This window comes from Aythya fuligula, chromosome 19 (genome assembly GCF_009819795.1).
Source record: "Aythya fuligula isolate bAytFul2 chromosome 19, bAytFul2.pri, whole genome shotgun sequence".
Lineage (NCBI taxonomy): Eukaryota > Metazoa > Chordata > Aves > Anseriformes > Anatidae > Aythya > Aythya fuligula.
In genome coordinates, this window is record NC_045577.1 from 10686727 (window position 1) to 10700569 (window position 13843).

Below are 13843 nucleotides of genomic sequence, written 5' to 3' on the forward strand. Positions count from 1 at the left end.
CCGCTGCCGGCCCGGCTCTCGCCCCGCGCCGCCCGGGACCCCTCGGCTCTCGCCCCGCCGCGGGCCGCCGGCTCTCCGCCGCCCCCCGGAGCGGCGGCGGCGGCGGCCGCGGGGAGCTTCGACGCCGCCGCTCGCCCCGCGGCCCCTCGCCGGCCGCCCCCGGCCCCCGCCGCGCCCCGCAGCCCGGGCCCCGCCGCCCCCCGCGGTGGGGCGGCGCGGCGCGGGGCTCGGCGCGGCCGGGGGCGCTTCGCCGGCCCCACGGCGCGGAGCGGCCCCGCGCCCGCCGGGCGGCGGCGGCGGCGGTGGTGCCCGTCGCGGGGCCGGGCCGAGCCGTGCCGGGGCCGCGCGGGGGCGGAGGGCAGCGCGGGGCCGGCCGGCGGCGCGGCGCGGCTCCCGCGCTGGGCCAGACTCAGCCCCTTTCTCCCGCCGCCGCTGGCTGCGAGCGCGCTGCGGCTGGAGCTGCCCCCAGAGCGGCTTCGTGATGGCGGCGGCGGCGGCGGCGGCGGCGCGGGCTCGGCAGCGGGAGGCGCCCGCCCAGCCCTGCGCGCCGCGCCGCTAGCGGCAGCGCCCGTGCCCGCGGCGGCCGCCCCGGCCCATGCCCCCGGGGGGAAGGGGGGCTGCAGCAGCCCGGCGAGCCGCCCACCCGCGCAGCGGGGGCATCGCCCCCACTCGCCGCTCCTGGGAGGGCGGAAAGCAGGCGGCGGCGGCGCCGGCATTGTGCGCGGCGGATCGCAGGCCCCGGCGGCGCGGGGCTCGCCTGCCTCCCGCCCCAGCCCCATGAACCAGCCGGACGGCTCCGCTCCGGCGGCGGCGGCGGCGGGAGCGCAGGTACGCGGCGGCCGGGCGGCGTGTCCCCGGGGGGAGGCGGAGGGAGCGGGGAGGGAGGGCGGCAGCCGCAGCCGCCCCGTCGCGGAGCCCCGCCGGCGGCGCTTTGGCGCAGTGCGCGGGGGGCGCCGCCGGGGCAGCCGGACCCGCGCCGCCGAGGCCTCCCGGCACGGCCCGGCCCGCGCCCCTCGGACCGGGGCGGAAAACAAAGCGGCGCCCAGCAGCCATGTCGGCGGGGACGAGCCGCCGGCCGCCTCGCCTCGCCTCCGCGGCCCGGCCCCGGCCCCGGCCCCGCGCCCGCTCCCCGGCCCGGCCCGGCTCGGCTCGGCTCGGCCCGGCCCGGCGCCCCCGGCCCCGCGCTCCGGTCCCGTCTTTCTCCCTGCTGGAGCTTTTCCCCCCCCCCCCCCCCCCGCTTCCCCGCTCCCCTTCTCGATTTTTTTTCTTCTTTCTAATTTTCCTCCCAAACGGTAGTTTTTTTTTTTTTTTTTTTTTTTTTTTTTTCCATTAAAACGACGCCACCTAGAGGAGACTATTTTCGTAAATAAAAAAAAAAAAAAAAAAAGAAATTAAAATTGAAAAAAAAAAAAAAAAGAGGAAATATTCAGCTATTTCTTATTTTTAAGAAAGTTGGCGCCGGGCGGGGCGGTGCGGGGCCAGCGGCCGGGGGGGACCCCGGCACCGCCCCGCCCGGCGAAATTTTATTTTTGTCCCTTTGGAAGCAAAGCCGTGCTCGTATGTAAATGAAAATTAAGCTGGAATTTGAATGAATTCAGGTTTTTCTCTCCCCCTAACCTCCCACACCCCCCCCGGTTCTCCTGAAGGAAAATAAAGGCTGGAAGCAGCAGAGTGCTGGGGAATCCAACTCGTTCAAGTTGGAGGTGGGCACCTCTGGATTAACTGCAATAAAATGATTAGTTTGGGATAGTGGGAGAATTGCTGTTACGGAGCAATTAAGAATTGTACTTCATTGTAATTTTGAACTTGCCTACCACAGTGTGCCAGAACGGGCTTTTGCTGCAGTGCTTAAAGTTATTTGTTTCAAATAAGGAGTTTTGCAGGAAAATTAGACCATAGAAAATTTGCTGTGGACACACCCAAATTTTTTTTTTTTGTGATTTTGGATTTCATGCAAAACTGCTCTTAAACAATAAGATTCTAAACACGGTCCAGGAAAACACGAGGACAAGCAAAATTAAGAGTCGAATGTCAGTTTTATTTTTGAATTTCTTGGCATTTCTGATGGTTTCTTCTGGCATAATTAAAACATAGTTTCCAGCATTTAATTTCCTACTTCATTTGTAAAGAAAAAATTTCCATAGTAGGTTTTTTTTTCCTTCTTTTCTTTCTTTTTTTTTTTTTTAAGCACATGCAGACTGTAACTACTCCAGATACTGTGTATCTTATAAATCTAGTATTTGCACAGGTTTATTATAAGGTCCGCCATGATATTATGAATGTGCATAATTAACAATATTGTGAAAAATTAATTGAAGATTTAGTGATTTTGATTTTTTTTTTTTAAACAGTAAATCTGAAGTGGCTTTTCAGGGCTCTGCCATGATATTTCTCACAATTTCAAAATCCTTTTTCTCCTTGACTCTTACTGCAAAGCTTTCCTGGAGTTTGAGATGAATTTTTTTTTTTTTTAATTTGTTGTCATGTTCAGATTATTTTGCTGTTACGGGGAGCCTGCAAGTTTAGGACTGTGCACAGACTGGTTTGTTATTGTAGGGTTGCCCTTGAATACTGGGGTCTTGGTATTGATCTTTTAAAAATAAATAACAAAAGAGCTCTGAAACATGCATTGTTTCAATAAAAAGCAATATAGGAGAGATGCATGGCCTTTCCACCCAAAAGTGGGGGAGGGAGAGGAAGGGAAAGATTAGGTCAACATTGAATTTTACCAACCTTGACACAGTCTCCTCTCTAAAATGGGGACAAAATAGCAAGATGGCTGGCTCCACAGCTGCAGCAGTTCTTTTTTTTTTTTTTTTTTTTTTTTTTTTTTGAAAAAGGCATTTTTAAATTTTGAACTCAGAAGAGTTCATGGAGCTGCTGGGCACCCACCCTCAAATGTTGAATTGCAACTGGTTAAAAAAATTAAAATTCAATCTGGAATGAATTTTTAAATCTGAATTTCAAACCCATGAAAAGTTTCTTCTGTTTTATTTCATTGTAACTTGATCTTTGTTTGAAATTAGGCAGCACTGGCTGAAAAATTAAAGGTTCTGAGGCTGTTTTTCACCCTGCTCCCCTTATTTTATTTCACATTTTGTGTTTCTTGGGGGGGGGGGGGCAGGGGGACAATGAAAAAATTTGCAAAGCAGGATAATTCTTTTGGGTGGAGGAGAAAATATTCTGAAATGTCAGCTTCATATTTTTATTTTTGTGCTTATTCCCCCCCCAACAAGGACCCACCCTCTTCCTGGATCTTTTTTAGCAAATAATAAAACAAGTACCACGGTTACAGACCTGCAGTGGTGCAGATAGAGTGGGGTGGCACATATGGGCAAAAATTACACACAATGCTCTAAATTGGATTAAACAATCCCGGAGAATATTTTATTCATGGTTTCAGCCAGGAAGCTGTAACGTGCTGGCTTTTCCATATTCTTATATGCCAAGAATTCCCTTCCTTGAGCTACCCCCCAGAACTTTCACTGACTCTATGATTATACCAAAAGAAACTGTTTAGCTGTAATTTTTTTTTTAAGGATTCATACTTTTTTTTTTTCCAAACAGAGAGCTTTTGATGCTGCTTTTTCTCTCCCTCTGTGCTCCCCCCACCATCACCCTGAGATCTGGGGAGAAACCCCGTGGCTGCATTGTAGGATCAGGGGGGTTATGCATTGATGGGTGCTGCATTTAATTATAAATAATGGCATATATTTGGTTTGGGGTCACAAATACCAGGTTTTTGTTTTATCTTTAAAGTTTATCATGGTCTCCTAAAATATCATTATTGAAATTAGTTTTTATCTGCCGTAACCTGTTTTAGTCTGTTGTAAGAATAAGTGAATTGTCTTGAGGTGGTTATTTGGGATGTGCTGTGTGTTGCACGTCTCCTCTGCAGAGATTTGAAATGCAAGGCAATAGTACTCGGTTGCAACTTGTGGGGATGCTGTCATACAGAAGGTGTGCGTACCGCAACCTTTACAATCTTTAACTCTGCGTATATCAGTTTCTTTTAAACAACGGCTTCCATTATATATTCCACTGGTGATGAAAAGCTGCGGTTTAGGTTATAATGGGTTTCTGAATCTAACCTTTCTGTGTGTTGGTGTCCTTCCAGGAGAAGCCTCTTCTTGCTTGAAAAATTTTTCATAATTTTTCATTGCAGTCTGCTTTCAGAGGATTTTTTTTTTTTTCTGGAAAGTTGATCAATATTTATCATTTTAAAAATTGCTGTTGGGCAGCCAGGGAGGGGGAGGGGAGGAAGCAGCGATACCAACGCCGCACTGGTGGCAGGACTGAAACGTGCTTTTGAAAAAGGAAAATTTTGCAAAAAGTACCCAGTCCTCAGCGAGGGATGAAAATAGACACAACATTATTAAAGTAGTAGATAATATTTACACAAGCTCAATATAAAATATTACGATCCTATTCGCATAACTCCAGAATAATTTAAATACGTATCACTGCCGTAATGGCACGCATAGTACAGGTCTGGGTGCAATCACGTGGCTCTGGTGATGCACAGCCAAGTTTGCAATTATGCGAGTGCGGTAGTGAAATTAGGCTTCCAAAAATTAGAATTTTTAGAAATTTGTATTTTGTGCTGGAAACATGACGTAAGGCTTGCGCTGGGAAGGAGTTGGGGTTTGTGCCCTGAGGCCGTTCCATGGGCAGCTCGGGCGTCCTTCAGGTTTGGGAACAGGCACGGTGTCCATCCACGCAGGGCAGTGGGACAACCCAGCCCAGGTAATGTCCATCGCCCTGCCTGCGTGTGCGAAGCACGATGTGTGTACAGAGGGGCTGCTGGATCGCAACTGCACCTGCTGCTGCTGCCCAGGGCACTGCAGGTTACTCTAATTCACCTTCTGATCCCCATCAACAATTATTTGTATGCTAATTGTGCTGGGAGCTTTTAGGAGCAGCCTAACCTGCACAGCATTGGTCCTGCAGTGTGCAGGAACGTGCCTTTTGTGTCGTGGTGCTGGCAGGATTAGGCCCTGGTTGTAAGTGGTGGGAAAAGCGGTGGCAAGAGAGCACCTGGGCATGGGGACTGCAAGTGGCTGGAGGTTGTGGTTGCTCTTTGGTGACGGACACAAGTAAATGCTGCGGGGAGATACTTATTCCTTGTAATTTATCAGTTTCTGAGCTGTTAAAACTACAGCATTGTGTATATTTGGAATTGGGCGCTTATGGATTCAGTTTGGCCATACTGCATTTTCTAGGGAAGAAGTTTAATTTTAAAGGTCTTTTATGGATTAATTGCTAGTCATCTGCCTCCTTTTTGCTTTTGTTTGGTTCCTTGAATGTCTCTTGATTATTCTGTACTATGTGATGCCAATTTAGTGGTTAACTAGTATGCAAACTACATCTGGACGTGTTGACTTTGCATTAACAATCATTGATTTGTCTGGAGCAAGGGAATAGAAATGAATGATGCTGTTTACCATGGATAGTATATGAAAAATAACTGTTTGCGATGTATCTTTCATCAGTGGCATGCAGCTCTGGTGCAACTTGTCACGGCGGCTCTGCCTCATCAGCAGTCACGTGAGAGCTGAATTTTTAAGCCCTAGCACTTGGAGTGGGAAAGAAACCCAGGAAAGCAACTGCACGTGGTGTATGGTGAAGGTGGTGACTGCATACCCGGCGTGGAAGAGGCTTGGCATGTGGCTCCTGGTCTCCTTGGTTAGCTGTTGGGATGGTGGAAGGAGGAGGGTACAGTTGTGGCAGAAAGGGAGGAGAAATAATTTATATATATACACACACATATATATATGGAGCTTTTCAGTTGAACATTATAATCACCAGTGATAAGCGGTGGGTTGAGTTGGTGGGCTGCTTCTGTGACGGCTGAGGGCCTGCAATGCTTATGGCAGGAGGAGCACGGTTGGCTCCCATCCTTGCCTTGTCTTGCAGATCCCAAGATGTGCCTGCAGTGCATGTTCAGGTGAGTTGCGGGACAGGGACATGTGCTCCATGCTTTGGTCTTCTTCAGAAGAAGAAAGGGCTGAAGGACTTTCCCAAGGAGTGAGTCCCTTCCCAAGACACATGACGCTGGAGACATCAGACTGTTTATGAAGGTAGGGTTCCTTCCCTTGGTTGATGTTGGATATTCACACCTTGAATCTGTCCTCCTCCTCCAGTCTTGGGCCCTGTCTGCCATGCTGTCCGTAGGACTATGGTGGTGTGTGAAGTTGATTGTGAGCATTGATCTTCCTTTTGGGCTTGGGTCAGCAGCTTTGGTTCTTTGTTTTCAGAAATTGCTGAAATTGTGTTTGCCAGTTGGGTACTGTAACGATGGATATAGGTAGTCTCCTGTGATGTTGGTATCCTGCACTGACAATATTGAGCTTGTAAATGAACATGGAGGTGTTGGGCAAGCTGCGTGATGGCTTTGTTGAGTTATTTGGGTTTTCCTTGTTAGAACATTTGTTGCTCCCAAAGTGAGTGGTGTCAAACATGGCAGAAGAAGGAGATTAATAAGAGAAATGTGTCCTTCATACTCCTTGAAAGTGTGGCTGAAAAGAAGTTTCTTATTCAGAGGTGTATACAGCACTGAGGGTATGAGTGGTGTAGAAGCAACTTGATATCAGCAGATTAGGCTCTGCACCTGTACTTAAACCAATTCTTTTGTGTCAATATAGAAGAGGTTTTATGCTCTACGTTTTTTTTTTTGACAACTGATTGGCTGTTAACTCAGGCGTGTAACCCATCTGAATGCTCGTACTGGCATGCTGGAATCCTTTTCTCCAGCTGGGACATCTCAGTGAGTGGAGTTTGCGTGATGGGAACCCAGGTCCTCCCTGGGGAAGTCAAAGCAGCTGAACCCCTGAGCTTGTGCCTCTACAGGTGTAGAATGATCCAGATGATCCTGGATGAGATCAGGGCAGAGCTGCAGGCTGGTGATCCCACCAGGCAGAGACCAGACTTGTGGTGATGTGCTGCATCTGGAGAACCTGGAGCCTATGTGGCTGGTTTGCAGTAAAACTGCATGGCTGTCCCCGTGCTGAGGGCCTGGGGTGAAGGGCACAATGCTTGTCATCGGTGGGACCAGTGTCAAAATACCAATTCTGCTAGAGCAGCTCTTCTCAGGAGTCTTTCTCCTCTGTCATTATTTCTCTAACCTATATTGCCAAGACACTCCTTAACGTGTGCTTTAGAAAGGCTTAGCTGGTGCACTGTACCTGCAAAGATTTAATTACATAGGCAAGGCCTTCCTTGCTTGTAATTTACAATACTGCTGTTTGTTTCGCATCTATATTTGGCTGTCATAATGTGAAAAATAATGCTGGAAGTAGAAAAGCAGTGACAAGATTTTGTGTATCCTGATGCCGGCTAACAAAGGGAAGATGCCAACATTGGTGTGTGGAGGAGGGTCTTGGGATTGTTGAAGCCTCTGAGGAGCCATCGTGTGTGGAGGGAATCAATACAAGTGTTTATGGTTATGTGTATGGTTATAGTGTCCGAGAGACTTGGTGTAGCGATGGAGGATGGTGAGGCTTGGGTACTGGCCAGGGCTCGGGCTGCAGACACAAGGGGCTCAGTGAACATCAGTATGCTGTGTGCTTTTAAACACTGGGGATGGTATTGCGTGAGGTTCAGCATCTCAGCAAGTGACAGAAGTAAAACCAGGGGTGCTCACCAGGCCTTCCTTCAGCTGCCTGCTGAGCAAGTGCTCCATGGACCAGATGCGGTCATGGTCCTGTGCTGGTGCCATGAGGCACCGCCATGTCCTCACAGCCTTCCTTCATAATGCTTGTTGCAGTTTCATTTTGCTAGGTATATTCTGGCAACAAAATTTTTTTCAAAAGTTAATTTTTTACTCTGTGTGGGTGTAGGTGTCCTTTCCTGTCTGAAAATAACAACAGAAGTAAGTTTTCAGCAGAACTTGGGTTTGCTTGCGTTGAAGGCCCATCATTTAGGTTCTGCTTACAGTATGCGGAGAACAATTTTAATAGAAGTATTTAATTGCTTTAGGCCCATTTATGGAAGTATTAAACCTCGGTGTTCAGAACTTTGTGGCCAAAGCCAGCAGCTCTGTGGAGAGGAGAGCCCGGCAGGCTGGTGTGGGGGGAGCAGAGCAGGGTGGTGGAAGTGGGGGCACTGGGGCCTTGGGGTGTGCACCTCTAACCAGGGCTCGGAGGTGTGTGTGTTTTGGTGAATTGTCTTTCTTTTGTGTGCGACTATTTTAATTACTTGGCTACATGAGGGAAGAAGGAAACTCTCTACTTCAGCAGATTCGTATGATTTCTTATATTTAGACTGCTGGGTGTACTTTGGGAGTAGAGCTGAGATGACCCTGTCAGTCATGTGTGAACTGCCTCAGTAGAGCTGTACCTCAAAACCCAAGAACAGCCACAGGCTTCTGGGTGTAAATCTGTCACTTGAGGTCTGGTGCTCTTCAGTCTGTGAGTTGCAAATCCTGAGCTTTTAGCAGTGATCGTGATGCTCATAATTTGAGGGTGAAAAGGAAGGGTCATAAAGACAGGATAATTATTTGCTGGAAACAAAATACCTTCTCAGATTTCTGAATGTGTTTTTGAAACCCATGTAGGGAGGCACCGCTGGATTTGGGTCTGGTGTGTAGCAGAGGGGAACTGAAAACCCCACTGAGAGTCGACTAAATTCTTCTGTGCAGTTAGGTGATACTGTCAGCAGGAGCATATGTTGGGACCTGGAGATGCTCAAGCATGTCCTGGGGAAGGTGGTGGTGGCAGTGACGCATGAGATGGGTCAGGACTGATGTTTGGTGTCCTTGGTGCTGCGGCGATAGCGTGAGCTGGTGGGATCATCATGGGCCAGCAGGGATGTGGATGAGCTCTGCCTGCCAGTAAATGAATTAATAATTTAACAAAACAAAAACTTGTGGGTGTATTTTGACTCTTTGTCATACTTAGATTGTTTTGGGGCATGTGGCTTCTGATATCTGCTCATGGTTAATGCCACCAAGTCATACTAGGTATTTATCTGATGGAGGGATATTTTTGCCTCCTTATCTCTCTTTATTGTAAAGGCCTATAAATTCAGCTGGGTGGTGATAACAGCCATTAGAATTAGCGTTTTTCCTTCATCGTGTTTTTTAGGTTATTGCCAGAGAGAAAGCGTTGGAGGGGGACCTGCTTTGACGTGGGCCGGGAGGCAGAGTATGTCCGGAGCAAGTTTGCAGGGTTGGAGTTGCAGTGTGCATGGTTTGGGAGTAACCATGCAGTTCCCACTTCTGGAAGCGGCATGCAAGTGTCAGAGAGGTGTAGGCATGGGTCCATTGGAGCACCCTGCACTTACTGGAAATAGTCTTGCTGTTCATAAATGAGAAGAAACAATCCCAAGCTGACAAAAACAAAAGGCCTTTTTTCTGAAACCTTGTGTGGATTTAACTTTTTATTATTTTTTGTAATGTCTTAATTGTTTTATTTGCTAAGAAGTAGATTTACTGAGAATGCTCCATTGCTTTTGGTTTCTAATAATGTTGTGTAGATACCAGTCACACATTATGAATGTTTGTCTAACTCGTATATGTTTGTGCTTTCCTCATTTTACAGAGAACTCTTTGGCCTTCCTATTCCAGCATAAACAGTGCTTGTGATTGTAGTTCATTATGTGATATTTAAAATGTATAAAATGAAATGTTCCTGTCTACCTTAAGCAGACATATGTCTACATTTTACAAATTAACCTAATTAAATATATATGTAGAAATTTATGATATTCAGCTCCTAGCATAAGATATGCAATTAGCATCCATGGAGCCAGGAAGGAATTTTCCATTTGTGTCTTGACTTTTCCTCGTAGAATGTGTTTTTTCTTGTGTGTGTTTTTTTCTTTCTTTCTTTCTTTCTTTCAATGCTTTAATTTTTGTTCAGCTTAGGAATTCACATAGGGACTAGTCCTAAAGGGATTTATGCTTGTGGTTAAATTTCCTCAAAAGGAGCTTTGACTGAAGTCAGTAAAATGGTACCTAAATCCTGCACTCCAGCCTATCCCTGTGAATGTGCAGGACAGAAGGATTTCGTTTTGTTAAGACAATATTATCATGAGCAAAATATCATTCTGGAGGAAAAATGGCACTAGAATATTTACATTTTTCAAGCCTCTTCCTTCCTCCTACCCGAAAATAGAAAAAAAAAATTATCTGTCTCCTCTGGATTTATGTAATTTTCAAGTGTTAGGCCAGCATTGTTTCCAAAACACACAGTCCTTCCACCTTAACTCTCTCTGTGGCAAGAGAGCCCTTGCGCAATAAATACAAGGAACATATTCCGTTAATATATGCTCTCATATAGAACTGTTCTGGCACCAGGAATAATACATTTTAGTTTCTTTTCTGCCAAAGTGTGTTTTTTTTTTTTTTTTTTTTTTAAGTTGGATCACACTATAATAGTTTGTTATATAAATAATCACGTAGTCTATTTTGCATCTCAATAGTTGAATGCATTTTATTCACAAAAAGCCTTTTTTCCCCCATAAACATCCCCACTGTTACCCAAAGGTACTCTTTCCTAGCAAAACCCACAAAGTGAATGACGTTCCCAGCTTAGCTATTTTAATGATCCCACAAACCAAAAAAAGCCGTAGGAAATTTTTCAAAAGCAAACTGCAGAAACATGTTTTTGGGACATCATAACTTTCAGACTTTTTGTCCAATTATTTTTGTTAGATTTTCCAAGTAGTCATAACAGCAACTGTAAACTCGAAGAATTTGGGACTGTTCTTTCTTTCTGTGGAGAAAGTTTAGGGCTTTTAAATTTGACCTGAAATGGAGCAAAGCTGACTCAAAGAGCATCCCTGAACAAAGCCACGGGGCTGTAGACCCAGCAAACATTCTGGCTCTGTTGCTAATTTCTGTTCGAGAACTATTAATAATTTTGTGCGAGGAAGGTGAGATGTTGGATCATAACCATTTTTCCCCTCTTGGACACCTCTGTGAATTCATCTTCCAGTATTTTCCTTTAACTTTCTGTCCTGCTGTGTTGCAGAGTCTCTATTTCGAGGCCCGGTGGAAATTTTGCTTTAAGGCACATCTCCAGACCGAAAGGTCTTTGCATGAGCTTTCTGCTCCTGCATTGTCTCAGGTTGGTGGTAGAGGGTTTCCCTCGCTGTCCCTGTGTTTTTTTTTTTTTTTTTTTTTGTTAATGCCCTTTGCCGTAGGGGGGAATCCTTTTTATATGTGCTGGTCAGCCTTTAGTTTCTGCTCCTCCATCACCAGATGCTGAGTGGCAGCCAACTAAGTAAATTAGAAGACAGCATTGCAAACTCTTTTAGGTTTTCTTGTAAGCCTACAGCTTTGCCAGTGAGCTCTGCAGGGCAGGAACTGTCTTACATCTGTGTCCAGTGTAGCTCCAGGTATGGAACGGATGATTTATTAATAATAACTTTGTTTTCCAGTCTGGCAGGTATTGTACATCTGTTTCCTTCTCACCCCTGCTTCATAGCTCTGTGCTGACCCTTTGGAGGCTCCTCATGTTGCAGCCCCAGCGTGTGCTGCAGGCTCCTGTTAATGTGGATTTTCAGTAGCCTGGTGTTGCTGAGCGCCGAGGCAATGGTTTGTGTAATTGCAGCGTCTGCAATTTATTTAGGCAAATAGGAGCACGAAAAATATTTGCTCTTCCAGTTTTATTTCTGCAGTTGTTTTTGAGGTGGGACCACCAGAACTATGCACAGTGCTATGGATTCAGCGGTATGCGTTGGCACATTCTCTGTTCTTTTGCTAATAATTAGCTGCGTTTCACTTGCCGTGCTGGCCACCATCAAGTGCTGTGCTGACGCTGTTGGAGAAGTACCCTCAGCCGCTCCTCATCTGCTTTTGTGAATGCTAATGGTTGATTTAGATGCCTTTATTTTGTGTATTCCGTTATAGTTGCTTTTCCCCAGGTGTATTACTTTTCATATATCCATGTTGAATTTCATTCCCTTTTGTCACCTGCTCTCCTGCTTCATAAGGTCTTTCTGCTGCTTGTCATGGTCCCCCTTGGCTTTGGATGGCCTCAACAATGTCTTCTGTCCACAGTCTTGGTTACCTCGTTCTCCTCATCCCTTTCTCTGCATCTCACTTGGTGCGCTGACCAGGCATCTGTCTGGTCCCCACTATGATATTGAACTATTCCTGCCCTTTATTTTCTGTCTTATTCAGTTGTTAGGTGATCAGAACATTTCTTGCTCTATCCTGTGCATATGACAGCATTGTGAGTGCACTCGGTGTAAGAGCCTTTGTAGAAGAAACTTGGCAAAGACTTGGCAATTCGGGTATGTTGCATCGCGCACTCATCCTTTCTATTTGCTCATCAACACTTTCTGGACACCCTGATAATTTTGTGAGTTGTGACGGCAAAGCTGTGTTGACTCCTGGTGTATCCTTTTTCTCTGTGTGAAGACAGATTTTGTTTCTAATTAACTGTACTAATTCTAAAATCAAGTTCTGCAGTTTGTAGTTCTTTGGATTTAGTCTATGACCCTTCTAAAACAGTGCAGTTTTAGAACTGCACTATTCTAAACCTACTTTGTGGGTTTTAGGTATTGAGGCTGATACGAGTGATTTTGTGGTACTAGGTAATTTTAATAGCTCAGTGACTTTTAGACTTTTTGTTGGATACTGTCTGGCTCTGTTTTTTATTATGCTGATACTTTTTTTTAGGCAGGTCTACATCTTTTTCCAGTGACCCTACAGTTTCAGGCAGATACTCTTGATCACTCCTGATGAAGGAAGGGTCCAGAAGGGGAATTTCTGAGCCCTTTCACATGCAAGCACTGATGCAGAGAAGTTGAATTTTTATACTGTGGTTTTATCTTTCTTCAGTGCTTGATTTATACCAGGCTCTGACTTCTGGTGCTTATGTGTTTGATTTGATTTTATTTATTTATTTATTTATGTAAAATTAGTTTTTATTCCTTTAGCGACCTGTTTATCTCTCTCTTTTTTTTTTTTTTTTTCCTTTCGGATTGGAGTCTTATGGCTTTGAATTTAGATTCATCGAGTTTACATTCTTCCTTGAGTGTGTCTTTCTGTTCCTAATGGCCTTTTTCACTCTGCTCTTTAACTGTGCTTACTTTTTAAGAAGCCCCTTTGACAGTGATAGCCATCTTCTCCAAGTTCTCCACCTCACCCTTTTAACTGCTCCATTGATCTTTCTTTTAACAAATTCTCCCATTTAAGTACCCTTTTCTGTAGTTGAATCGGAGTGTAATGGACTTTGTGGTGCAGCTTTTGTGTTCCCAAGAGTTCTGGATTTGGAGCACGGGTGCAGGGCGGCAGGGCTGAGCTTGGTGGCTGCCTCTGGGTCAGGTTTTGGGGGTATAGGAGCAGCGGGACACCCGGCGGCCTCCTGCTGGTCTTCGAGAACGACGGAGCAGGGCTCATGGACTTATATCTCCTGACTCGCATTTAAGGACACCATTTGGGGAGAGGTCAGATGTGGCCTCCAGAGCATCAATGCTGCATCAAACCAGGTTTCGCATTTGCTGGCCTCTGGGATTAACTGACTTCTGCCGTTCCCGTCATTGTATTTCCTGCCCTTGTAAAGACCCGCAGCCTTCTGGTATTCTTTGACGTGCCCAAGGATGGTGCTGTCACCATCCTTCGATGCTCAGTGGTGCTGGAGTTGTACCTGCCTCTTGTGGACGTGCTGTGGTCCCTACAGGTGCTCTGCCACCAGTTCGTGGCCGTGCACACTCCTCAGCCAGCACGCCCAACTCGGCATGCCGACCTAACTTGGGCACAGATGGTAGTGCGCTGACTGCTGTTTCCTACCTGAATTTTAGAAATATCTGTAATGCTTTTCAGGGATGCAGTATGCTTATGACCTCATCAATAGAAAATGCTTTACTTAAACTGGGCATTCTCCTGCGCTTG

The 13843-nt window shown here is 46.4% G+C and overlaps 1 protein-coding gene across 1 annotated transcript in view; it reads left to right on the forward strand.

The window, feature by feature from the left end:
• Positions 1–656: 656 nt before the first annotated feature.
• The window catches only part of ZNF618 (zinc finger protein 618), a 171347-nt gene continuing 158160 nt past the window's right edge, over positions 657–13843 (forward strand). The window contains exon 1 of the mRNA XM_032200546.1: positions 657–828. Within this exon, the coding sequence (XP_032056437.1) occupies positions 778–828 (51 nt within the window). The 5' untranslated portion in view covers positions 657–777. The remainder of the gene's footprint in view (positions 829–13843) is intronic.